Source organism: Podarcis raffonei, chromosome 9 (genome assembly GCF_027172205.1).
Source record: "Podarcis raffonei isolate rPodRaf1 chromosome 9, rPodRaf1.pri, whole genome shotgun sequence".
NCBI lineage: Eukaryota > Metazoa > Chordata > Lepidosauria > Squamata > Lacertidae > Podarcis > Podarcis raffonei.
In genome coordinates this window covers 6253714-6280445 of record NC_070610.1, presented here as the reverse complement: position 1 = coordinate 6280445, position 26732 = coordinate 6253714, and the positions used below count along the sequence as shown (strand labels likewise).

At 47.6% G+C, this 26732-nt stretch overlaps 1 protein-coding gene across 3 annotated transcripts; it reads right to left on the bottom strand.

Moving 5' to 3' along the window:
• Window positions 1-1169: 1169 nt before the first annotated feature.
• LOC128420910 (trichohyalin-like) lies at window positions 1170-26732 on the bottom strand. 3 transcript variants are annotated; one of them, XM_053402956.1, is made up of 15 exons: window positions 26387-26732; window positions 26126-26277; window positions 24197-24461; window positions 23123-23220; window positions 21413-21515; window positions 20220-20315; window positions 19728-19811; window positions 17552-17740; window positions 15753-15988; window positions 13789-14011; window positions 10900-10992; window positions 7276-7377; window positions 5392-5496; window positions 4813-4873; window positions 1170-2358 (listed from the first exon to the last, which is right to left on the bottom strand). In XM_053402956.1, the coding sequence occupies exons 1-15, from the start codon at window positions 26612-26614 to the stop codon at window positions 1802-1804; spliced, it is 2592 nt and encodes an 863-aa protein (XP_053258931.1). In that variant the 5' UTR covers window positions 26615-26732; the 3' UTR covers window positions 1170-1801. The 3 variants fall into 3 exon arrangements, with proteins under 3 accessions (XP_053258931.1, XP_053258932.1, XP_053258933.1); XM_053402957.1 differs by having other exon boundaries at window positions 23123-23217; XM_053402958.1 differs by lacking the exon at window positions 19728-19811.

The window sequence follows — 26732 nt, the reverse complement described above, 5'->3', positions numbered from 1 at the left end:
TCCAGCATATATAAAAACATAGTAAAACATGAAACCTCAAAAAGCTTCCCTCTACAGGGCTGCCTTCAGATGTCTCCTAAAGGTTATATAACTTAGAGGCAAACCTGACCAATTCACGCTTTGTGAAATGAGTGGCAAACTGAAAAGCAGCCATTTAAATCTGCACTTCCTCAAATTTTGCAGTGCAGGGCTCCAGCAAAGCCAAGTGGGAAGGGCAGATTGGGAAGGTTCAAACTTCTCCCCCCTGCATAAAATGACCTTTGGAGGCCCACAATTTGGGATGATTCCAGGGCAGGTTGCAAGATTATAACACAATATGAAAAACAATTTAACCATAAAAATAAGACAAGTCCTACAAAAATACCACACAAAACCAGTAAAAAAAGTAGTATGAAAGCATGCAGAAACAAGAATTCAGGGAATTTCTACAGATAAAAACTGGCGTTATGCCCCAGAAGAGCCTGGGGGAGAAGAAGGGGTGTCTCAGCAAGATGGGTGCTGCTTCATGGTGGAAGGACAATAGCAGAAAAGCCCATTTTGGGAGTCACTGCCCTGTGACACCCTGCAGGGCATAATACTGCAAGGAGACTCTCCCCAGATGATCTAAGTCAGGGGTCAGCAACTTTTTTCAGCTGTGGGCTGCTCCACTGTCCCTCAGACCATGTGGTGGGCTGGACTATATTTTGAAAAAATAATAATGAAAGAATTCCCATGCCCCACAAATAACCCAGAGATGTCTGGGTTCTCTCATACTGTATTATGGTGTGGTACGCTGGTTTGACGCGGGTGGCGCTGTGGGTAAAAGCCTCAGCGCCTAGGGCTTGCCGATTGAAAGGTCGGCGGTTCGAATCCCCGCTGCAGGGTGCGCTCCCGCTGCTCGGTCCCAGCGCCTGCCAACCTAGCAGTTCGAAAGCACCCCCAGGTGCAAGTAGATAAATAGGGACCGCTTACTGGCGGGAAGGTAAACGCCGTTTCCATGTGCTGCGCTGGCTCACCAGATGCAGCTTTGTCACGCTGGCCACGTGACCCGGAAGTGTCTCCGGACAGCGCTGGCCCCCGGCCTCTTGAGTGAGATGGGCGCACAACCCCAGAGTCTGTCAAGACTGGCCCGTACGGGCAGGGGTACCTTTACCTTTACTTTACGCTGGTTTGACAGCTATAAAGTCCCTACAGAGGGTGGTGAAGACAGCACACGATATCATGGGCTGTCCCCTGAGTCTGCTAGATGTCATCGCAGGAGACCATTGCCTCAGAAGAGCAAGGAACATTCTCAGGGACAACTCACACCCTGGCCAGCACCTTTTCAATCTCCTGCTCTCAGGCAGGAGATATAGAATCATTATAAGCTGCACCAACAGGTTAAAGAACAGTTTCTACCCATGGTCCGTGAGGCTGCTGAATGGAGAACAGCAACATTGCAGCTGATGTTCAGGGTTGGTGGTCGTACGACAACACACAGTGTGTAACAAGGACTGAGAGATTGTGGAGGGGCTCGTTGAATCTCACTGTAAACAAGTGGTACAGTGACAATAAAGTATTTCTATTTCTATTCTATATTAAATAAAAGCACACATTCTACTCATGTAAAAACACCAGGCAGGCCCCACAAATAACCCAGAGATGCATTTTGAATAAACACATTCTAGTCATGTAAAAACACACTGCTGGGGGCCAGATTGAGAAGGCGATTGGGCCTCATCCGGCCCACAGGCCTTAGGTTGCCTACCCCTGATCTAAGTGATCTTCCCATTGAATTTCCTAATGTTCAAATATGGCAGAGTTTCTCCAGCTCTCCTTCAGTTCAGTCCTCTGAAGGTTCGGGGCTCCCTCTAAATTTAAAGGGGGACCATGGTCTTGGGGACCCAAATGGCCTCGGGGACAAAAGAGCTGAGCTCCGGGGGCTGAGCAAGGTCCCTTCGCCCTCCAGGTGGCCCTGGCCTTCTTGGTGGGAAGTCGTGGGGGGCAACGACAGCATTACAGAAGGCACAGTGGGGCTGGAGGACCCCGGGGGCGAGGGGAGAGGCCATGCAGAGAGGAGATTTCCATGGGCAGCAGAGCTTGTGGCTGACAAATGTGCGACACTCGTGTCAGAAGAGACACGGCTTTGCTCTTCTTCAGCACCAGAGTGGAGCTGAGCGTCCTGTGCAGCTGCAGGCCAGTTCTCTCTGCCGCAAATGGAGGATGTGAGTTCGTTCCTTTGTGGCGAAGGTACAGGGTTGTTGCACCCATGAGCGCTTTGCACATCCTGGTCCGGGTTAGCGGAGAGCTGGGGAACCAAGCACTCAGCCCTGCTCCTTTCTGGTCCTTGCTTCGAAAGTCTGCAGATATCTTGGATCTGTTGCTGGAACCTCAGTTTGGCTGTTTGGGGAGTGGAGAAACAGGAGCAGAGATTTAGTAAAGAAATATTATCTCCCCCACTTTCAGCTCCAAAAGATTCCAGGGCAGCAAATAATACTTGGGTTTTTAAAATACCTATATAAATCTGGTTGGCCGCAGTAAGAACAAGATGATGGTCCAGATGGGTCCCTTTTGGTCTGATCCAGCAGCTAAGTTCTTCTTAGGTTTTTAAGTTCTTCGATAACATTTAAGCATCGGTAGAAAACTACCAATGGTTCAACCTCAGCGGCTCCAAAGCTAGGCTGTCTAAGAAGTCCTTGCAAGAAAATGCAACCATGGTGTGCGGTGGCCCCTTAAAGACTAACAGATTTATTTCAGCATAAACTCTCTCTCTCTCTCCCTCCATTAAAGCTTATGCCAGGGGTCTCCAACACAGCCCCACTCCCTGCAGTATGTCCTAAGGTGCTTGGGAAAGTCCTCAGTAAAGCTCCCCTCAAAGATCCGCAACAGATGTGGGACTGTTTCCTCTTCTTCCTCTGTTCTCGTTTCCATTGACTGGGCCACTCCTGCCCTGCCTCTCTTCTTCCGCTCTTTCAGATGTGGTGGCCATTTTGTGTTACGCCATGCCCTCACAGTAGCCATTTTGTGACGGGCACCCATGGCAGTTTCTCAACAAGGGGCACCATCTAGGGTGGGCCAAGGGCCCCCCAAAAATTCAAGGAAGGGTCCAGGCCCCATCAGGCCTTCCTGTGGGCATCACTGGGCCTTCTCATGGCTGCAACAGACACCGTTGGGCCTTCCTTCGGCTGCGATGGTCCCCATCCAGCCTCACTGCCTCCTCCCGCTGTGTGATGCCACGCACATGCACTGCCCCCCCCAAAAAAGTTGGGCAGAACCAGGTGCCTAAGAATGCCCACTGGTCTGAAAAGGGTTGGTGACCCTTGCTTATTAGCAAACAAGCAGAAACATAAGAACCAGTAACACAAAAACAATGCTTGCAGTCTCAAATATAATAAATTAGCTATGACACTGCAGATTAGATTACTGCAATGCGCTGTACAGACCTCATTTTGAAAACAGTTCAGGAGCTATAGCTGGTGCCAAAATTCAGCAGCCAGATTATTGACTGGGAGCAGAAGGTCTGAGCGCATTGCACTAATTCTGCCTGACTCTCCTGTTGGTTCTTTTCTGGGCTCAGTTCAGAGAGCTGGTTTTCACCCAGAGCCTTTGGCAGCTCAGGACCACAATACCTTAAGGACCGGCTCCCTCCATAGGAACTGACCTGGGTCCTGCAATTGTCATCTGAAGCCTTTTTCTCTGCATGAGCCACCCTTCATGGTCAGCCACACAAGAACAGGGCCTTTTCTGAGTTGGCCTCCCAAGAGTGGGAAACTCTCCCCAGGGAGGCTCATCTTGACCCTTCCTTATATATCTTCAGAAAACATTCCTTTTTGGTCAGGCCTTTAACTTTATAACTATCTATGGCCTTCTTGCATGTGTGTTTTAATGTAGGTGTTTCAAAAATATATGTGCTGCTTTCAATGGATGTACAGTGGTACCTCGGGTTAAGTACTTAATTCGTTCCGGAGGTCCGTTCTTAACCTGAAACTGTTCTTAACCTGAAGCACCACTTTAGCAATTGGGGCCTCTCGCTGCTGCCTTGCCGCCGGAACACGATTTCTGTTCTCATCCTGAAGCAAAGTTCTTAACCCAAGGTACTATTTCTGGGTTAGTGGAGTCTGTAACCTGAAGCGCCTGTAACCTGAAGCGTATGTAACCCAAGGTACCACTGTATGTGTTTTTTGCTTAGCATACTGTAAGTCACTTTGAGTTGCTGTGGCAAAAAAGTGATTAATACTTCTTAAATAATGTGGAAGGAAAAAAGAGGATTCTGTCAAAGTGTGTTTTGTCAACACTACCCAGGTAATCTTTCCCAGTCCTACCTGGTGATGCCGGGGGCTGAGCCTGGCACCTTCTGCATGCCAAGCAGGTGCTCTAACACCTTAAAAGGTAAAAGTAAAGGTACCCCTGCCCGTACGGGCCAGTCTTGCCAGACTCTAGGGTTGTGCGCTCATCTCACTTAAGAGGCCGGGAGCCAGCGCTGTCCGGAGACACTTCCGGGTCACGTGGCCAGCGTGACAAGCTGCATCTGGCGAGCCAGTGCAGCACACGGAACGCCGTTTACCTTCCCGCTGGTAAGCGGTCCCTATTTATCTACTTGCACCCGGAGGTGCTTTCGAACTGCTAGGTTGGCAGGCGCTGGGACCGAGCAACGGGAGCTCACCCTGCCGCGGGGATTCGAACCGCCGACCTTTCGATCGGCAAGTCCTAGGCGCTGAGGCTTTTACCCACAGTGCCACCCGCGTCCGCTCTAACACCTTACAGCAGGCCAAAGGCCTACCGAGTCCAGCAGCATCCTCTTCTCACAGTGGACAACCAGGTGCCTATCATCATCATCATCATCATCCCTCCTACCTTTCATTAAGGCTTCATTCTTCTGCTTCAGAGCTTGGATCTCAGAGGCCATGGAGGTGATCTGGAAGGGAGAAATGAATTATAGGGGGGGGCTGCCACATCTGCACCATACATCATGTTTAGCAGTCGTGGCATCCACCAAAAGAATTCCTGGGGAACTTTCTTTTATGTGACCTGAACCTTCGAAACGCCAGCTTCATCAGATCGGGAAGGTGGACTTGTCAAGTGGCCTCTCTGAATGGGTGGCAGGAGCAGGGCCGGCCCGTCCACTTGGCGGACTGAGGCAGCTGTTCTGCGGTGAGCAGAGGTAATGAGAAATCTCTTGAGAGCCCTGTGGGATCACACAGAGGCCTTGAGAGATCTCACCGGAAACTGGAGGCCACAGCCTCAGGATCCTGGGAAGCAAGGCTTTATTTAGCGCAGGCAGCAGTGAGGGGCAGGCGGTGCACAAGGTGTGCACCCAGGGCAACACCTTCCTGTTTTGCCTCAGGCGGCGAGGCAGGCTGGTCTGCCCCTGAGTGAGCAGGAGGAACCCCTGGCATTTTCCTGCCACCCCCATCAGCAGTCTTCCTTCCTTACTATTTCCGTTTTCTCTCTCAGCTGCTGCTGTAGACTCTGGGCTTCTCCACTGGTGCAGGGAACACTCTGACCTTCCTCAGGAAGCCTGATGGGTTTGGCTACAGTCTGCAGGAAGCACAAAGAAGAGGCTATAGAACTTGAAATTCCAGAGGCCACCATGCCCTGAAACCCGATCACAGACATCATGCACCCGGAGAGGTGTAGGAACCACACACTAGGATCTGTGCTCTGGGGTTGGGTTCCCCCTTCCAGCCAGCTACTATGTTTCCCATTGCGATGGTGGCAGGAACATGAAGGTTTGGTGGGTTGGGCACACAGAGGGCACCCGAGGGTTACAAGCTGTCCGTGAGGCTTAGGTTGTCCACACCTGCCTTCAACACTTAAGGGTTTCCCCTGGAAAGGCACATTTGGATGGAGGGTCCTTCTGTATCTTCTCCACTGCTCTAAAAATAGTGGGGCAGAGGGAGTGATGTAATGATGCTTCCATTGCCCTTAAAGAATAAGTGCCCCCCCATACAGTGCTGGGGCAAGTCATTTCTGTCAGGAGTTCAGCCTACACTCGAGTAGGACCCTGGCAGAGACACATGCCCGACTGGCATGTTCTCTCCCTCCTGGTCTTTCGTTCAGGAGCTTCAAAAGCTTTCTTCAGCCCGAACATCACAGCAACTAATACCAACTGACGCTGGCACACTTAGGGATCCGCAGAATCTTCGCAGCTCATGCGCAACACAGCATTTTGGCTAATCTACTTTATTTACATATAAACACACACGGAGCACTGCAACATGGCTCCCTCTCTCTCTAGCATCAGACAGCAAAGAAGAAAAGAACAAAGGACAATAGTCCCACTTCACGGAACACAGTAACACAAACATCCTGTCTCCATCACTTCCCACTCTGTGGAGTCAAAACATGCACCGTCATGTGATAGACAACAATCCCATGACTGCAATCATGGAGCAGGAATTCTAACACCTTCCCCTCAAAAGAAAAGGGTTTGAAGGGTTTGGGCACGTTGTTGAAGCAGAGAAAGCCAATTCCTTTTCTGATGCTCGTTGTGTTACAGCTCGGATAGGAACATCAGAAGCGGCCTGCTGGATTAGGCCAAGGGCTCATTCAATCCAGCATCCTGTTCTCATGGTGGCCAACCAGATACCCCAGTGGGGAGCACACAAGCACAAGAGCAGTCCTCTCTCCTCCTGCAGTTTCCAGCAACTGGCATTCAGAAGCATTGCTCCCTCTGATCGTGAAGGCAGAGTAGAGACATCCTGGCCAGGAACCATGACCAGGAACCAGAAGCCTTCTCCTCCTCCATGAATTTGTCCAAACCTTTTCTATTATTTTTTTTAAGAATATTTATTAAGTTTTCCAATTTTTTAAACAAACAAACAAACAAAACAAACAGAAACATTAAACAAAAGCATAAAATTCATAAACCATACTTTTAAATAACAAATTTCTCAGACCTCCTCATACTTCTCCTTCTTGTATCCCAATTAAGATTATTTGTTCAGCAAATCCTTCATTTAAAGCATTACAGCTTATAACATTACCTTATTTTTCAAACCCTTTTTTTCCTGTCCAAACCTTTTCTAAAGCCATCCCTGCCTCCTGCAGGAGCGAGTTCCACAGTTTAACTCTGCAATGTGTGAAGATAGACTTTCTTTTCTCTGTTCTGAATCTTCCTATCTTCCAGCAGGCCTCTCCTTAGGTTCTTATGTAATGTCTGGAGGACACCATATAGGGCTGCCCCCAGCCTCATCTCTTTCTTTCTCCCCACCCTTCCTCTGACAAATGTGGCGGATTTTGGGACTCTTGTCACTCTCAACACCCAAGTGCAGTGTTACTCCACAAGAAACCCATCAGGGAGGGAAGACTTCTTACCAGCATCCTTTGCGACTTCAGAGGCGCCACTAAACTTTCTTCCTTCGGTCCTCCGGGATGCTTCTTGTATCCTGCCTGCTGCTGCCTGAAAAGCTCCTTCAGCTGTCAGAAGGGCAGAAAACAGATGCAAGGTTGAGCTTAGCCAGCAGGGATTCCCAAAAGCAGCTATGAAAATTTGGTAATCTGGGTTAGATGCAATATTTGAGCTGTGCCGTGTATATTCCAAGTTTCCTGGCAACAGCTGGGGAGGCATCACAGAGCAACAAATAAAGCAGAATGCTGTGTGGGCGGTGCGGTATAAACCCACTTCTGATGCACCATCAATAACATGTTGCAGAATACTCCCACCCACCCAAAGACAGGACAGCCCCCTAAACAGTAACACTGCTAATTTGGATTACATATTTTGGGTGCCTCTGGACTGTCGGTGTTTTGCAGGAGCGAATTAAGTTCATGCTAAAACTGAGAGCCCATGTGGCATAGTGGTGTGTCAGGCTAGGGCCAGGGTTCAAATCCTGTCTCAGCCAGGAAGCTCACTGGGTATGACCTTGGGCCAGCCACCCACTCTCAGCCTAACAAGCCTCACAGTGCTGCAGTGGGGCTTAAAGGAGGATGTGGGCACAGCCATATACGCCACCCTGAGCTCCATGGAAGAAAGATGAATATAAACATAATAAATGAATCAACTTTATGTATGCAATTTTAAAGCTGATTAAAAGTGTTCTGCTGCCCCTAGTACAACAAATCCACTTTGTGAAGAAGAAAAAACAGCAGCAACAACAACACAGACTTCTTTGTGGTTTGGAAAGTGACAGTGGAAACACATTGAAAAGTGTGGGGTGAACGGATTGCAAACAGGAATGTGTGTAATAAACGCCCCACAAGCAGCTCAGGACACAGGCTCATTTTCACGTAACTGCCACACAAAGAAATCAGAATGAATGCTCAGTAAAGACCAGGCAGAGTCTAGCTGCCTTGTACCCTTTTTGCAAACAAATCAGGATTGGTGCTAAATAATCTGTATTTCTGGAGGAGCCCCCAAGTCAGTCACACGGAGGGGATTCCTTCTGTTGGTGCAGGAACAAAGTTTCCTCTGAGGGGAAGTTTAACCTGCCTGGGGCATTCCTGGCGCCTGTGCAATGTCACATCACCCGACCCCATGCCAGCTCAAACATTCATTCTGCTGTATGCACTTAAGCCAATGCAGCGGAGGGTAGAATTTCACACCACCGTGACAGTTGGATGCCTAACCTTTATGGTGCTGTGCTGCAAGCTGGGTAATTTTGAGGCCTGATGCCCCTTTTAAATCTGTTCCTGTGCCTCGCTTGCCCTGCTGTGCTTGGTTGAGCAACACTGGAAGCTGCTTGAGTCAGACCACGGGTCCATCTAGCTCAGTATTTTAATGTATTTTTAATCATTTGTTGGAAGTCGCCCAGAGTGTCTGGGGAAACCCAGCCAAATGGGCAGGGTATAAATTATTATTATTATTATTATTATTATTATTATTATTATTATTAAGGCCGAGGGCCTTCTCGGTAGTGGCGCCTTCCCTGTGGAACACCCTCCCACCAGATGTCAAAGAGAACAACAACTACCAGGCTTTTAGAAGGCATCTGAAGGCAGCCCTGTTTCGGGAAGCTTTTAATGTTTGATGTATTATAGTATTTTAATATTCTTTTGGAAGCCGCCCAGAGTGGCTGGGGAAGCCCAGCCAGATGGGTGGGGTATAAATAATAATTATTATTATTATTATTATTATTATTATTATTATTATTATTATTATTATTATATCCCCCAACCCTGCCATGAGGTAGCAGGGGGAAATGAGTCCAGCACGTTGCCACTGAGCTATGGCCCTTCCCCAAGTCTGCTGGTTTGTTTGATTGCTTATACAAGCACTGATTTGGTGCCTTCTCATAAAATGCCAGCAATACTGTATAAACACACACACACACACACACACACACACACACACTAAAAGCAGTGGAACACAATAATTGAAATGTCTGGCTACTCAAGGACATTTTAAACACGGACACAGGCTTGTCAGCAGAAGGAAGTCTTCAAGAGACACCTGGAAGTCAAAAGGGAGAATGCCTGCTGAATTTGTCGGAAGAGTGCTCCACGGTACCTACCACGGGGCCAGGGCTGCTGGCCTTGTGTTCCCACCCTGGTTTCCTGTGCACTCACTGTGTTTCCAGTGCTGAGTTTCTTTTATCAGGCCAGTTGTCCACCTAGTCCACACCTAGTCCGCCCTCTCCCCTCCTGAGGCTTTCAGTAACTGGTATTCAGAAGCATCTCTGCCTCTGACCGCGGAGGCAGAGTGCGGCCATTGTGGCTAATAGCCATCAATAGCTCTCTCCTCCTCCATAAATTTTTCTAAACCGCTGTTAAAGCCATCCAAGTTGGTGGCCATTGCTGCCTCCTGTGGGAGGGAGTTCCGCAGTCCAACAATGTGTTGCATAGTGTACATAAACATAAATGAAGCGAAGCAGGGGGTTGAGGAAGAGCTGTGAAATGCACGGGGGGACAGGGGACGATGACCCGACTTCACTGCTCTAAATAGATAACAGCCCTGCTCCAGATGGAGACCAGAGGTTGCAGAGCATGCAGGAGGTCCTGGGTTTGATCCTTGGTATCCCCACACAGGGCTAGGAAGTGCCTCCCCCCGCCTTAAAGTCAAGACAGCCGCTGTCGCTCAGCGTGGCCAGTCCTGGGCCAGATGAACCAAAAGTGTGATTCGATATCAGGGCAGCTTTCTAGCAAGCTTTCCCAACCTGGTGCCTTCAACACACTTTGAACTACGATGCCCATCAGTTAGAGGATGTCAGGCAGGCAAAGGCTGCTCTGGGTTCCAAAATGAAAGCAAGTGTCGTTCAAAACCATATATTTAGCTGAGGGTTGGGCTAGATGACCCTTGGGGTCCCTTGCAACTCTACAATTCTACAACCCTATGAATATATGATGTATGGAAGTGAGAGCTGGACCATAAAGAAGGCTGATGGCCGAAGAATTGATGCTTTTGAATTATGGTGCTGGAGGAGACTCTTGAGAGTCCTATGGACTGCAAGAAGATCAAACCTATCCATTCTGAAGGAAATCAGCCCTGAGTGCTCACTGGAAGGACAGATCCTGAAGCTGAGGCTCCAGTACTTTGGCCACCTCATGAGAAGAGAAGACTCCCTGGAAAAGACCCTGATGTTGGGAAAGATGGAGGGCACAAGGAGAAGGGGACGACAGAGGACGAGATGGTTGGATAGTGTTCTCGAAGCTACCAGCATGAGTTTGACCAAACTGTGGGTGGCAGTGGAAGACAGGAGTGCCTGGCGTGCTCTGGTCCAGGGGGGCATGAAGAGGTAGACACGACTAAACGACTAAACAAAACAATGAATATAGCACCAAGTGGACTCATGCTCATACTTCAAAGCAGGAAGTGATGGGCAGATGAGTCAACAGAGGCTCTTGTGTGTACACCCACAAACACACACCTTGTGAACGCTCCCAGGATGACATTTCCTTCCTCCTTGGTTGCGGCCTGCTGTCTCCAAAGAGCCGTGAAGAACACGGTGAGTCAGGGAGGAAGAGGCTAAGGTGAGGAGGGATGATGACAGAGGTGATGCCTACCTGCTCGGTCACCAGCTGATGCTGCCGCCTCAGGCTCTCCCGCTCTCCCTGGGGGCTCCTGGTGACTTTCGCTTCCGAGTCCTGACTCTGTTCCTGGGGGAGGAAACGGACCTGTGTGGGCAGAGAGGCCGGAGGATGGCAGGGCCCTGTTCTGCTTCCCGTCTTTTTCACGAATCTCGGCTTCTGGAAGTGGGAGGTGAAGCCTCGGTGATTTTCGGCAACCCAGCTGGGTGCTGTGCCAGCCACAGCAACCCTCCCAAGCCTGCCCTGCCCTGCCCTGCACCTGCCTTCCCAACGCCCTCAAGGACAACCTGGGGGCCCCACACAGGCTTAGCAGGGAGGCTAAAGGTGAGGGAAGAGACACAGCTCAGCGGCAGGGAGTCTGTCTTGCAAGCAGAAGGTCCCAGTTTCTGTCCCTGCAGGTATCTCCTGGTGGGACTGCGAGAGACCCCTTCCTGAAGGCGAGGAAGACGCCACATGGCAGAGGATTCTAGGGACTACTGCAATGCACTCTATGTGGGGCTACCTTTGAAGGTGACCCGGAAACTACAACTAATCCAGAATGCGGCAGCTAGACTAGTGACTGGGAGCGGCCGCCGAGACCACATAACACTGGTCTTGAAATACCTACATTGGCTCCCAGTACGTTTCCGAGCACAATTCAAAGTGTTGGTGAAAGCCCTAAACGGCCTCGGCCCAGTATACCTGAAGGAGCGTCTCCACCCCCATCGTTCTGCCCGGACACTGAGGTCCAACGCCGAGGGCCTTCTGGCAGTTCCCTCATTGCAAGAAGCAAAGCTACAGGGAACCAGGCAGAGGGCCTTCTCGGTAGTGGCACCCGCCCTGTGCAACGTCCTCCCATCAGATGTCAAATAAATAAACAACTACCTGACATTTAGAAGACATCTGAAGGTAGCCCTGTTCAGGGAAGTTTTTAATGTGTGACATTTTAATCAATTTTTCATCTTTGTTGGAAGCCGCCCATAGTGGCTGGGGAAACCCAGCCAGATGGGCGGGGTACAAATAATTAATAATAATAATAATAATAATAATAATAATAATAATAATCTCTCATAATACTGGAACTCATGAGCATCCAATGAAGCTGAATGTTGGAAAATTCAAGATGGATTCGGGGGGCAGCATTTCTTCACACAGCACACAGTTAAACTATGGAACTCCCTGCCACATGAGGCAGTGGTGGCCGCCAGCTTGGCTGTAAAGGAGGACTGGAGAAATTACGGTAATGGAGGAGAGGGCTACTGACAACTCCCAGCAAAACATGGCACTCCTTGCCCCCTTAACAGTTTGCTGCAGGCTGGCCTAAAGGATTTCTGCAGTTCCATGACTTAAAAGCAAGGGAAGCTTTTCCTTGGTCACATCCATGCCATACACAGAAAGCACACAGCTCCTCAAAGAATCCTGGGAACGGTATTTGTTTAGGGTGCTGGAAACTATAGCGCTGTGGTGGGGAAACTACAGCTCCAAGGGCTCTGTGGGGGAAGCTGTCTGCTTCAAAGCATGGCCTGGCTGTGGCCAGAGAGAACGGAAAAGCTTCACCCGTTCAGATTTCAACAAGACAGGCTGCGGCTAAAGGCGCTCACAAAGGGACAGCAAAGCCTTTAGGGCCGGAGGGCTGCCTTCCCATCAGAGCAACCTTCTGGGGACCACATGACAGTGGTGGGAGGGGCCTGAAGCAAAAGTGGGTGGAGCAACAGATGCAAATTATTCCTTTGCCCAGCTGGCACACTCAAGCACAAGGCAGGGTCAGAGCTCCAGGACATATTTCCAGCCAAACAGAAACACTTCAGGACAGGATGGTCCAATACGTGGCCTGGGGGCAGCATGCAGGCCTCGAGGCCTTTTAGGGTGTCCCTTGGCAACATTTGACGCCTCCCCCAGCCCCAATGCTACCTTCCCAAAGCCTGGTAAGGAGGCGCTGGGCTTTGAGAAAGAGGTGTGATGTCTCTGGCAGAGAAAGAGCCTGGGGGTTCCTTCTTGAGGCCCACTTGGTATGAAAAGCTGGACCTCCCGGCTCCAAGAGGCTGTGAAGTAGGGCCAGGGAGAGGCCTGGCTTGCAGAGGGTCCTGGTGGCTAGATAGCAAGCTCCCCAGAAGTCTCCCTGCACAGAGCCAGATTCAGGAGAGCGCTACCCATTCTGTTGCACTGGGTGCCAAGCCTTGGGGATGCTGCGGGGGGCGTTGCAATTGAGATTTTGCATGAAGCGCAAGAGTTGGGGGGTTGCCGGCAGATGAAGATGATGGACTTTTCAGAGATGGCTGACCTGACTGGAAGAATCCACGACCAGAAAGAAGAGGAAACAGAAGAAGATTGGGTGAAATTTAAAGAATATTTAGTGAGATATTGTAATATAAGATAAATTAAGAAACTCCTAGAAGTAACAGATTAGGCTAAGGGATAGAAAAAGATTAATAAATAATCACTATTATGGACTACAATTGGAAGTAAGGATAAGAAGTTTGTAATGAAAGAGGATATTGATGTTATAAATATGAAATTGGGAACTGCTAAATATGTGTTATGATGAAATTCAGATTGGAAGGTGTCGAGGAAGTCTTCTAGCAATGTAAATATACCAGGGTATAAGAAGAAGAAAAATTCTTCTTTTATCTTTTGCGTTTTTATTGTTGTTAAGTTTTTATGTTGTATTAAATGTAATGTTCTTTTCTGTGTTTATGTTTGTGTATTATAAGAGAAAACCAATAAATTGGGGGGGGGGAGTTGGGGGTGCCAAATTTTGGAGTTGCACAGGGCACTGCTGACCCCCAAGGTCCACCACTGCCCTGGAGTTCCCCACCCCTGCAGTAGCAAAAGGGAAGAAAAAGGCAAGAGACTTAGTGGGGTGTCGTCTCCCCAGCGGCCCCACACCTTGGCAGAGAGGCCTGGGGCACTCATGTTCTGCAGCTCCTCCTCCCTGGTCTTCGCGGCTGCCGTCCGCTGCCCCTGCCGACCTCTCCCGTCCTGGGGCATGTGCTCCTGGCTGTCCAGCTGGCTGCCCACCTCCTCCTGCTTGGCTTGCAGAGCTGCTTCTAGCTCCAGGGTACGAGCCTGCAGCAGGTCCTTCTCTCTCTGTACGAGCCTCCAGGATTCCCTGCAAGAACCAGAGGGGACAAGGCAGGCGCTCACTCGCTTTCTGACCTTGTGATGATGGGTTACTTCAAGCCCCATGTGGGGCTTCCCTTGCTCTTGGTCCACTGCAGTCAGTGCAGGATGCTGAAGGGTTACGGCTGACAGAGGGGAGGCCTGGTCAGCATATTGCCCCTGTGCCCAGAGATCTGCACTGCCTGCCAATTTGCCACCAGACCAAGTTCAAGGTGTTACGATTAGTATATAAATCCTGAACAACTTGAGATCTCATTTCCCCATATCCCCAAATGTAGCCCCCCTGCATCTGACTGCTTCAATTGTTGGAACTGGTGTTTTTACACCTGCCACGTAATACCCATTCTACAATTGTAAGAACACTATCTTTGGAACTCCCTGCCTATTGATATCACTGTACTCTTTCCAGCACCTGCTAAAAATATTATTGCTTAGGCAGATGTTTAGAAAGTTGATGAAAGTTTCAATCCGTTTTTAGTCAATTGCTGAGTTTATCTTTTGAATGATTTTAAGAGTTGTTTTTCACAGGTAATTTTATCATTTTATTATCTTTGTAAACTGCTTTGAGGTTTTATTTTCACAATTGTGCCGTGTATAACACTTTAATAAATAAACAACTAATAACTAAATAGCAGCTACAAACCTCCACTTGGCTGTTAAGCTCACTTCATTCTCTTCAGCTACATTGAACTGAACTCAATTTCTGCCCCATCCCTGCCTCTAGGCAGCAGAGAACAAGACTTTGCCCTCTTGTGACAGAGGAATGTACAAAAAAAAAAACACTCCCCGAAAAGCAGAGTATCAGGCTGCAGGATCTCTGCCATCTCCTAATATTTACTACCGTAGCAGGTAAACATATTGCTGTATACCAGAGCTTTCCAAACTGTGTGTCACGTATGTCATTGTGTTGGCTGCAGTGTGTAAGTGTGTCGCATGACTGCTCCCCGAACTCCTCCCAGAGCTGGAAAGGGGGTAGTTTAACCTGCAGTTTGCCAATAAAACTGAATTACCACGTCACAAAATGATGCATGTCTAAAAAGTGCGCCCCCAACAGGAAAAGTTTGGAAAGCTCTGCTGTATATACTGGTAGGGGAACTACAGCTAAGAGAATATGCTTCCACAGACTGTATTAAGGATGTGTCAAGGACGTTTGTGGAGGGAAAACTCAGCCTTGAGCCAAATTGATGGAAAGTAGACACCAAATTCTTCTTGCTAATTCAGGCATCCAGCTCTGATAATACAGGCACACTTTTCCTCTGGAACGTGACTTAATTCCTGTGCACATGCAAAGCTAAGGGGAGATGAAATATACTCACTCAGAGTCAAGAGTGGATTTCATGCTCTTTATTCAGCTCATAGTGGTGAGGAGGAGAAATGGAAGTTCCCCCAGAATGTCTGCTATATATACAGTATTTACACAATTGGCCCCACGTGATTGGCTAATTCCGGGATTCACATGTAGGCCAATCAGGTTGCGGATTCACTTCCACCTAGAGCTGGATTGGGTGGCTCCTGTGGACCAATCAGACTGCTGCATTCTGGACCCTATTGTTCTAGGGCCAATCAGACTGCTGCATTCTGAATCCTATTGTTCTAGGACCAATCAGACTGTTGCCTTTGGATCCTATTCAACTCAGTACATAACATTAAGCATTGTGACTGGAGTGGTTAATTGGAGGAAAGCAGCAGCTCAGGAAAAAGGCCATCTCCCAGTATTTCCTGCCAAGTACCTGAGATTCGCACAGGTTTCCTGGAGAGCCTTCACCTCTTCCTCCAGCTTCCTCCTGTCCTCTTGACTTAGAGAGGCTCCTTCCGCCTCTTTCAGCATCTGGCTCTGCTCATTCTCCAGCGCCTGGATGCGGCTCTCAAGGATCTTCTTCTCTGCTTCAGAGCGATGGAGCTTCTCCAGACAGGCTTCCAGCCTCTGGCGGCTCTCGGCTGCTTCGGAAGAGAGTGTTTTGTACGCCTGTGAGGGAGATTGCAAGGCCTTTGCTCTATTCACTTGGCCCAGAGACCCTTCCAGGCCAATGTGCACGGCCACTTGGTAAACTCAAGACCTTCTGGGTAGAACTGCTGATCTAGTGAACAGTTGGGCACAGGGCCAGATCACTACCTAACCACAATTGTCCACCTATGAAAATATTATTATTATTATTATTATATAATATGGTATTATAATATAATATATATCCTAGCTTTTTCCCAGACAGGGACTTAAGATGCCAGATAAAATAGAAATAGCTAAAAACAGAAAAACACAACCATTAAAAAACAATTAAACACTAATTAGAATTAAAATTGTGTGTGTGTGTGTGTGTGTGTGTGTGTGTGATACCTATTAAAACATACAGATCATTACAATAAAAACAGCACGGCACCTGCCCTTTCCTTAAAAACAGTCATTCCCCAAAGACCTTTTTGGAACAAGGAAGCTTTCACTTGCTGGCGGCAAGGAAGGAGCCAGTCTGTCTTCCCTTGACAGGGAGTTCCAAAGTTGATTGAGAGCAGCCGCTGAGAAGGCCCTCTCCTGCGTCTCCACTGAGTGAACCTATACAGAGCTGATTCATATGTATATATATTTTTTATGTTGTTTTAAGCTGTTTTTGAAGTTGTGTGATATCGTGTGCTAATATTACTACTGTTTTAACTCTTATAACCTGTCCTGGGACTTTAGGATGAAGGGCGGGTGATAAATTGTAGTTAATAATAGTAATCTTTTAGGGATGGAGAACATTTTTCCGTGTGAGGCCCACATTCCTTTCCAGGGGAGGGGCTGCATGCCAAAAGTATGTGGGCCAGAGACAGAAGTGGGTGAAGCAATTTAATATAATGTATTGCATTTCTCACTGCAGATGGTGACAGCAGCCATGAAATTAAAAGACGCCTGCTCCTTGGGAGAAAGGCGATGGCAAACCTAGACAACATCTTAAAAAGCAGAGACATCACCTTGCCAACAAAGGTCCATATTGTAAAAGCCATGGTTTTCCCAGTAGTGATGTATGGAAGCAAGAGCTGGACCATAAAGAAGGCTGATCGCCGAAGAATTGATGCTTTTGAATTATGGTGCTGGAGGAGACTCTTGAGAGTCCCATGGACTGCAAGAAGATCAAACCTCTCCATTCTGAAGGAAATCAGCCCTGAGTGCTCACTCACAGATCCTGAAGCTGAGGCTCCAATACTTTGGCCACCTCATGAGAAGAGAAGACTCCCTGGAAAAGACCCTGATATTGGGAAAGATTGAGGCCACAAGAAGAAGGGGACGACAGAGGATGAGATGGTTAGACAGTGTTCTCGAAGCCACAAACATGAGTCTGACCAAACTGCGGGAGGCAGTGGAAGATAGGAGTGCCTGGCGTGCTCTGGTCCAGGGGGTCACGAAGAGTCGGACATGACTAAACGACTAAACAACAACAACAACAACAACATTGCATTTCTATCCCACCTTTTTCTCCAAGGAACTCAGAGTGATGTAGGTGTTTCATGGATCCCACCCACAGCTGAAGAAATGGGCCAGAATGGGAGAACTCACCTGTCTGGTAGACTCCAGCTCCTCTTCCATGAGGACCTTCTCCTTGTCCTGGTGGTTGACTTGGGTCTTGGCACAGACGAGCTCCGAATGGAGGGCTGAGACTTGGTTGTTGGAGCCTTCCTGCTGTTTCCGTGCACGCTCCAGCTCCAAGGTGAGATGTTGGACCTCCTGGTGGAGAGCCACCTTCTCCTGCAAGACAGTCGTTATGGTCGCTTACGGCTCACTCTTCTTCATCAAAATGAAAGCAGAGCAGCTGGCAGGATCGAAACGCTATAGCTCAACACACGACTGCAGTACTCAAAGCAGCACAGGTAGCTATGCTGCCCCATCAGATGGCAGCAAACCAAGGGCACTAGGAACATGAGAACGTAAGTTTATGCCCAGGTCAAGGGAAGCCACGATGCCACTCTGCTCTGCCTCGGTCAGAACCCACCCGGAGGCTTATGTCTAGTAGTGGGCACCGCAGTTTGAGGAGGATATCGAAAAGCTGGAATACGTGCAGAGGTGGGCGACCAAGAGGATCAAGGGTCTGGAAACCAAGACTTAGAAGGAGCAGTTGAGGGAGTTGGGTATGTTTAGCCTGGCAAAGAGGAGACTGAGAGGAGATAGGAGAGCCCTCTTCAAAAAGAAATTGAAATTGAAATACTTTATTGTCACTTGTACAACTTGTATACAGTGAGATTACACAAGCACCCCCCACTCAGCTCTCTTAGTCTTAATTCCCCTCGTTTACTGACACACACAAACACCAAACCCGAAAGTCAGTTGCCCTGTTGTTATCTTTTCATTCAGCAGCCTAACAGCCCACGGATAGAAGCTGTTCTTTACCCTGTTGGTGCGACTAATCATGCTTCTATATCTTCTGCCTGAGGGCAGGAGATCAAGAGAGTGCCGGCCAGGGTGGGAATCACCCCCTAGAATTTTCCTCACTCTTCTGCGGCAACGTTCTTCTGCTATTTCATCCAGCGGATTCATGGGACAGCCCATAATATCTCCAGGGCTGTCCCATGGAAGAGGGAACAAGTTTGTTTTCTCCTGCTCTGGAGGGTAGGACTCAAACCAATGGATTCAAGTTACAAGACAGGAGATTCTGACTCAAGATCAGTGGAATAGACTCTCTTGGCAGGTTGCGGACTTTCCTTCAGTGGAAGTTTTTAAGCAGAGGTTGGATGGCCATCTGTCCTGAATGCTTTATTTGAGATTCCTGCATTTCAGGGGGTTGAAATGACCCTCCAAACTCTATGACTGTAATAAGAAGGAGGTGCCAAAGCCCCCGGATTCGGGCGGTTCATAAAAAACTTTTTTTAAAAAATGCCTGCTCCAAAGGTCTTATCTTACTACACTAGAGATTATATAGCTATATCTGAAATTTCATGCATATCAGTTAATATCTTGACCCTCCTCCATGAAAATATCTGTTTACTTGGCCGTTTTCCTATGTCGTGAAGGCTGACATTTCAATTCAGCAGAGCAGGGTCAAGATATTAACTGCATGAAATTTCAGATATAGCTATATAATCCCTAGTGTAGTAAGTTAAGACCATTAGAGCAGGCATTAAAAAAAATAGTTTTTTATGAACTGCCGTACCCCGGATTCCAAAATGCAAATACAGACTCCCGATCAAGCAGATTGCTCACTTGGCCTCTGTCTCCGCACTGCCATTCCCCTCTGGGGCCAGGCCAGTCTGCCCTGCCCCCTTCTTCCTGGACACCCACCTGCTGCCCTCTACCCAGACCCAGAGCTGTAGCTAGGTGATCTTGCCACCCTGGCAGAACCACCCAGATTGCGCCCCCTACCCCCGGACAAATTAGCTCTTCCTTCCGCCTCTCCTCCCACCCCTTCTCTTCCACCCATTCAATTCACCCTCTATTTAAAACCATTTCTTATGAGGCAATAATAAATATTTATATTTATGGACAAATTTTTAGCCAATTTTGGTGGGCCCCCATCGCCTGTGCCCCTGGCGCCGGCCCACCTCAACACCCCCTAGCTACGGCCCTGCCCAGGCCCCAGACCTTTTGAATTTTATTGTTATCCATGTTTTTAAACTGTATTTTATGCTGCTTTTACAATTAAGTGTTTTAAATTTGTTGTTAGCTGGCCTGAGCCTGGTTTTGAACCAGGAAGGGCAGGGTATAAATATAAATTTTTTATTATTATTATTATTATTATTACCTGGAGGAGTCTCTCCCAGACAGAAAGGGCAGATTCCAATTTCAGGCTAAGCTCCTTCACTTTCTCCTCCAGCCGATCCTTCTCCTGTCAGGCAAACCAGCACATTTCCCCCTCAAAATGTCATTCAAACATATTTCGTCAGAGTGAAGAGTGCATCCTTGGGGGAACCCCAATGTTTGCAGAATTAGGGAAAAATACTTTTGCAGGGGACTAAGGAGGCAACATGCCCTTCCCCAAGCATAGGTCACATTCACACCATATATTTAAAGCACATTTAACATGTGTATAAAGCATGTGGCTTTATATCCTGGGAACTGTGGTTCTTGGCCCCTGAGAACTATAGTTCCCCACCTCACAGAACTGCAAATTCCCAGCCCCCTTAATAGAATACAGGACCCAGGAGAGTTTGGGGGAAGTTGTGTGCTCGAAATGTACAGTGTGGGTCCCTCTGCAACTCTATATCTTAGCTACTCTGCAGTCTCCTTGGTAAACCTCTTTTGCAGTTTCCAGCTTCTGCACCATCTCCTCCTGTTTTTCTTCTAGGGCCTTGATGTGGCTTTCGTGAGCCAGCAGGCTGACCAGTTCTTCCTGGAAATCAAGAGTGCATTTGAATGACTTCTGTGGTTTTTAAATACATATGAAACATGATGATGATGATGAGTTGTACCCTGACCATCTGACTGGGTTGCCCAGTCAGGGCTTCCGGCTGAATATACAGAAACACAACAACCGCAACAACACAATAGAGCATCACACATTAACCCCTAACGGCTTAACCCATCATCGATAAGGACATTACATTTGTGGCAGTGAGGCTTCTGACCTTGATGAGCAGGGCTGCATGGATTTTGTGCGAAGGAAAATGAAAATTATGCTGCCAAGCAACTCAAATTCTGCATGGGGGTAGGAATTGTTGGGATACTGCCGGGGAGACAGGGGCATCAGGCAGGCCCCCAGCTGGCTCCAGCCACCGGCTGGCAGCCGGGCGATCACCGGTCTCCCTTGGAACAGCATCAAACAGTGACACAAGCCTCAGATACATTTAGAGACTTGGCACACATTATCAGCAGAGTGAATAAATCTTCTCACAACAGAAGTGGCGGACAGAACCATGTGTAAGTATATTTACAGCATTTATTCAGTTCAGGAACAAAGGAAAAAGCATGTCTGCTTCCCTTCGTGTCCAGCAAACAGCAGAGCAAAAGCAATATACAAAACAGAAGTTCCCAGCAGACTGCTGGAATGTAAACAGGCATGTGACACACAACAGTCATGCCTGTTCACTTTTAAGGTGGAACGGAACTATATCCTAACAGGGATGAATTCTGTGATCTGAATTCAGTAAGCAATCTTTCTTATTTTCATCATTCACTCTGGTTTTGATTGTTGTGCGGAGGGGGTAAGAACTTATGCAGGCACCAAAGCCGCCCCCCTTTCAACAACTGGGAATCGGCCTTCTTAGATTTCAAGAGGTATCACTCAGATGCTTTCAAATATATCTGTGCTTTCATAAAGACTAACAACTTTGTTTTTTAACTGAAGACTGTGATTCCTAGGACACTAAATTCTGTGCCCATATACCACCTTTTAGGAATTCTTGCAATTTTAAACAAGATAACCTATCTATGTCCGATCCTATGCTAGGTCCAGACACCCCCAGGTCAATTTTAGGAAGCCATGCTTACCACAGTGGCGTTCTGATTGGAGCCCAGGGATGAGAGTGATCCATAGTTCCTTATGCCTGGAGAAGATCTAGCCTTTACCAGTTCTGTTTCCAAACTGAAGAGCCTAAAAGGCAGGCACATCCAGACAAATATGAGGCTCCTGTCTGCCGTGCTAAGAATAGTTCATTCCTGTTTCCTAAGTTTGCTTACGCATCAAAAGAGTAACAGTACCCAGAACATACCATTTACATGCTCTGCAGAAATCATTCCCTCCAACATTTCTCCGATGAAAATAGGGACGGGCACAAAGTACTGGGCAGGCACTGGGCACAGAGGGTTCACGAGGCTGCGCTGCCTGCCCACCCGTTCAGGGGGGAGCCCAGAGACCCCTGACGGCAAGCAGGGCAGGGAATCCTGTGTGGAAGTGCCAGACTCAAGCCCCCTCAAAGCCATGCGCCCGGGACTACGTCTCCCCCCCCGGCCCTCCCCATGCTACGCCCAGCTTCTGCTGGCAGGCGAAGACTGTTATATTCCAACAGGGCCTTTGGGAACTGACTGTTTTTAAGGAAAGGGCTGGTGTTGTGATGTTTTTATTGTAATTATCTGTACAGCGGTACCTCGGGTTAAGAACTTAATTCATTCTGGAGGTCCATTCTTAACTTGAAACTGTTCTTAACCTGAGGTACCACTTTAGCTAATGGGGTCTCCCGCTGCTGCCAAGCCGCCGCCACGTGATTTCTGTTCTCATCCTGAAGCAAAGTTCTTAACCCGAGGTACTTTTTCTGGGTTAGCGGAGTCTGTAACCTAAAGCGTCTGTAACCTGAAGTCTGTAACCCGAGGTACCACTGTATGTTTTAATAGATCTTAGATATGTTAATACAGTGGTACCTCAGGTTACATATGCTTCAGGTTACATACGCTTCAGGTTACAGACTCCGCTAACCCGGAAATATTACCTCGGGTTAAGAACTTTGCTTTAGGATAAGAACATAAATCGTGGTCCAGTGGCGCGGCGGCAGCAGGAGGCCCCATTAGCTAAAGTGGTGCTTCAGATTAAGAACAGTTTCTGGTTAAGAACAGACCTCCATAACAAATTAAGTTCTTAACCCGAGGTACCACTGTATTTAATTGTTTTTTAACAATTCCTTTTTTCCTATGCTTTTAGCTCTTTCTGTTTTCTCTATAAGTTGCCTCGAGTCCCTGTCAGAAAAAAGACAGGATATGAATTAATGCAATAAGTTGGGAGACGGAAGCAGGGGCTTGCTGAGGACCAAGCTTAGTGGACCAAGCTCTAATGGACCAGCCTCAACTGGTCATGCAAGCCTTCTTTCCTGGAAGGGAATCAGCCATTAACAATAAACATTAGGAAGAACTTTCTGGTGCCAAGAGCTGTTCAAGTGTAGAATGGAGCCCTCGGAAAGGCTTTTAAACAGAGGATAGATGACCATCTGTCAGAGGTTCTTTAGCTGAGATTCCTGCATTGCAGAGGGTTGGACTTAGATGACCCTTGAGGTTCCTTCCAACTCTACAATTCTGTGATTCTATAATAATTCAGACTAATCTATGATTTTACATTCCCTCGTTTTTGTTTTTTTCCAACTCAAATGTATTTATATCCTGCTCTTCTTCCATGGAACTCATGCGTGGGACTCCCCTCCACACTGCTTAGCTTCATCAAGTTTGTTGTGCACCAGTTTTCTTGAGGTTACGCCCCGGGAAGACCCTACTCACTTAACATCCAGGTCTCCTTTGTGCTTCCTCTCTTCTGAGCAAGTCATTTCCAACCACTGCTTTTCCTTTTCTATGTGAGCGAAAGAGCTCTCCATCTGCTGTGGAAAAGGCAAGGGATCAGAGGAGATTCCAGAGGCAAACTGTGCATTAAGACCCATTTGCATGAAACGAAGGAGGTCCCAGACTGTGTTCCCAGATAAGATGGCATTTAGCCAGGGCCTTGCAGAGCCATCACTATGTCTCCTGGGAGCAAATTCCATAGTTTAACTACGTGCTGTGTGGAGAAGTATTTTCTTCTACCTGTTCTGAATATCCCAACATTCAAAGGACCATAGAAACATCGAATTGTAGAGTTGGAAGGGACCCCAAAGGTCATCTAGTCCAACCCCCTGCAAAGCACTCAACTAAGGCATCCATTACAGATGGCCTCCAAAAATGTCTCTCTAGCCTCTTTCTCCAAACCTCACGTGATCTTACTGTCGGTTTCAAGCCAAAAGTCAGAGGAATTGGCCACCCTCCAGGTGCCCGGCTTGAATCCTTGTTGACCTCCCTGTCTGCAACTCCCGGCAAAATCAGGCGAGATCTCTATCGGCGATCCTCCTCAACGTGAGAAGAACACACCACTCCTCCCCTACCATCCCCAGGGAGGGGAGAGAGGCAGACAGAAATGTATTTACATGCCTTTATTTCTGTCCTTCCAGCAGTACAGAGAAAACGTGACTGCACTCTCTCATCACCAACAGCAGAGAGAGAATAACCCTCCCATGTACTTCCAGTACAGATCATGTGACACTCTGAGCTAACATCCGGTGCTCAGTGCACTGAATAGACTGTCCTTTGTTCCCACGGTACAGTCCCAAAACACCAACATCCTGTTTGGCTATCCAGCCACCTGGAGCACGCTGCTGCATTGCTCCTTTTTCGTAACACTTACACCTTAGGCTTTTCCCCGAAACTGAAAAGCCCAAATTTTCTCCAGAGAGGAGTTGCTCTACCCGCGTTGGTTGCCCTTTTCTGAATCTCTCTCGTTTCTGAGGCACAGCATCCAAAACTGTGCACAACACCCCACATTACCTTCTGCTTCAGGGAGAGCAGCTCAAAGTGCATCATGTTGAGTTCCAGCTCAAGGTTCCTCACGGAGCAGGTTTCTCCCGCCTCAATGTTCCTCGGCAGCTCTTCTGGAAAAGATGCTCGCAGGTCCAACTCTGAGCAGCTCTGCCTCCTTCTAGCAAGTGGCTGTGTGGGACTATCCTCCCTTGTATTCCAGTTTGGGAGGTGATAGATATAATGCCTTCTTCTGATGGTTGAGCTATTGTGTTCTGCACCATCTGATATATCTCTGGCAAGAACAAGGAAAAACATAAGGAGAGCTCTGCTGGATCAGGCCCAAAGGCCCATCTAGTCCAACAAGTGGCTTGCCAGAGTCATCCCTTCATGTCAGGGCGTTGGACTTGACAACTTTCCGCAGGGCCTGCAAGACAGAGCTGTTCCGCCTGGCCTTTGGTTTGGACTCAGTCTGACCCTTATTTTTCCCTCCCCTTATGGTCTTGTTTTTTTTTTTAAATAATATTTTATTAAGTTTAACAATAAAAAAGTAGAACAATAAAAACACAAAGAAAATATAAAACACAACAATACAAACTTTCACGATACATAAAATACAAACATTTAACAAGAAAACAAAAAAAGACAATCAACACTCAAAAAGTAGAATAAGAGAAACACAAATCACTCTTTTCCAATTATTCATCTTCAATTAACTTATTTTCCTGACTTCCTCACGCCTCCCTTTTTTATATCCCTTTTTAACAATTAGTTCAGCAAATTCGTATCCTACTACTTTATCCTTATTTATTTTACCTCCCAAATTTCAAATTTTTATCTCTTATTACTAGAACCCCTTCATTTTAATTCAATGTCATCAGCATTCATACATTTTACAATACTTCTGTAAATAAGTTTTAAATTTCCTCCAATCTTCTTCCACCAACTCTTCTCCCTGGTCTCGGATTCTGCCAGTCATCTCAGCCATTTCCATATAGTCGATTACTTGCATCTGCCATTCTTCCAAGGTGGGTCCCTTATGGTCTTGATTTATCAGCTACTTTAAAATGAGGCTGCATTTTAACCTGTATTTTAAATTGGTTTCTTTTCTTTTCTTCCGCCCCCCCCCCCATCTTTCCCCCCTATTATGTTTTTACTGTGATTTTTATTGGTGTTAGCAGCTCTGAGCCCGGCTCTGGCTGGGGAGGGCAGGGTATAAATAAAATTTATTATTTATTATTATTATTATTATGACTCTTTGGGTCTCCTCCAATTTTATGCCTGTAGGAAGCACGCAAGCAGGACCTGAGCACAATAGCAACCTCCCCTCCTGAAGATTCCAGGAACTGTATTTAGAAGCTTCCTGCCTCTGACCGCGGAGACAGAGGATCATACGGGAAGCCTGCATACAGGACCTGAATTCACAAGCCCTCTCCCCAGTTATGAGGAGGCAGATCAGAGATATCATAACCAGAAGCTACTGATAGCCCTCTCCCCCATGAATGTGTCTAATCCTCTTTTAAAGCCATTTCAATTGCTGGCCATCACGACATCTTGTACCTCATGCTTCCTTTCCGAAGAAGGATTTTGAAAGCAGAACTTTGACCTTGTGTCGTGTACTAAACTTGGATCCTAGAACAATAGACAAGTAGGATCCTAGAATGCAACAACTGATTGGCTTGCAGGAGAAGACCAATCAGGCTCCAGGAAGAAGTTAATCAGCCTATTAGGCTGGTAGGATCGTAGAATGCAACAACTGATTGGCCTGCAGGAAAAGACCAATCAGGCTCCAGGAGGGAAGCAGAATCAGCCAATCAGATGGGACTTGTTGTGTAAATAATGTATATAAAAGCCTGAGGTTTGGGGGGGGGCATTCAATCACTGTTTTACAAGCTGCAATAAAGAGCATGAAATCACTGCAGGACTCCAAGTATATTTCACCTTGCCTGACACACGTACATTATGCTGCCTTTCGTGTGGAGCACTTGTGGTGGACTCATAGACTTGGCTCTCTGGGGATGCTTGGGATGAAGGGGTTCCTTGCTGTATTCTCCCACTCGGCCTCTTGAGCTGCTGAGCTCCAGCAGTCCTGATGCCCCATTGACAACTATCTGATCAAGAGGAAAAAGAAAGAAAGAGTGGAAGGTTGCTGGCTGAGATCCAGGAGCACCTCGGATAAACCTGACAGGCTAAGCCCAAGCAGAAAAGGTGCTCTCTTACCTTTGATGGAAAGAGAACCTTTGGAGAAAGATCCCTGTCCATGTTGATCCTCTTCAGCTCTGTGGCAGAAAATGCTTGAGAGGGCTGAGGGCTTCTTCTAGAACTTTCTGCAACTTTGCTGGGCAATCCCAAGGACTCAATTTCTGCAAAGCCATGTGGGAAATGTTTATTGCTAGGACAGGGCTGGGAGGGCAAGCCTGCAAATCCTCTCCAATTCCGGAGCAACATGTGAAGAGTTGAATGGTCACAGCCCAGTCTTTTTGTCTGTCTCCAGTTGCGTAGATTTAGACACAGATCCAAAATTGGGGTCTATGGATCCAAGTTAATGGCAGAAGATCCAGGAAGA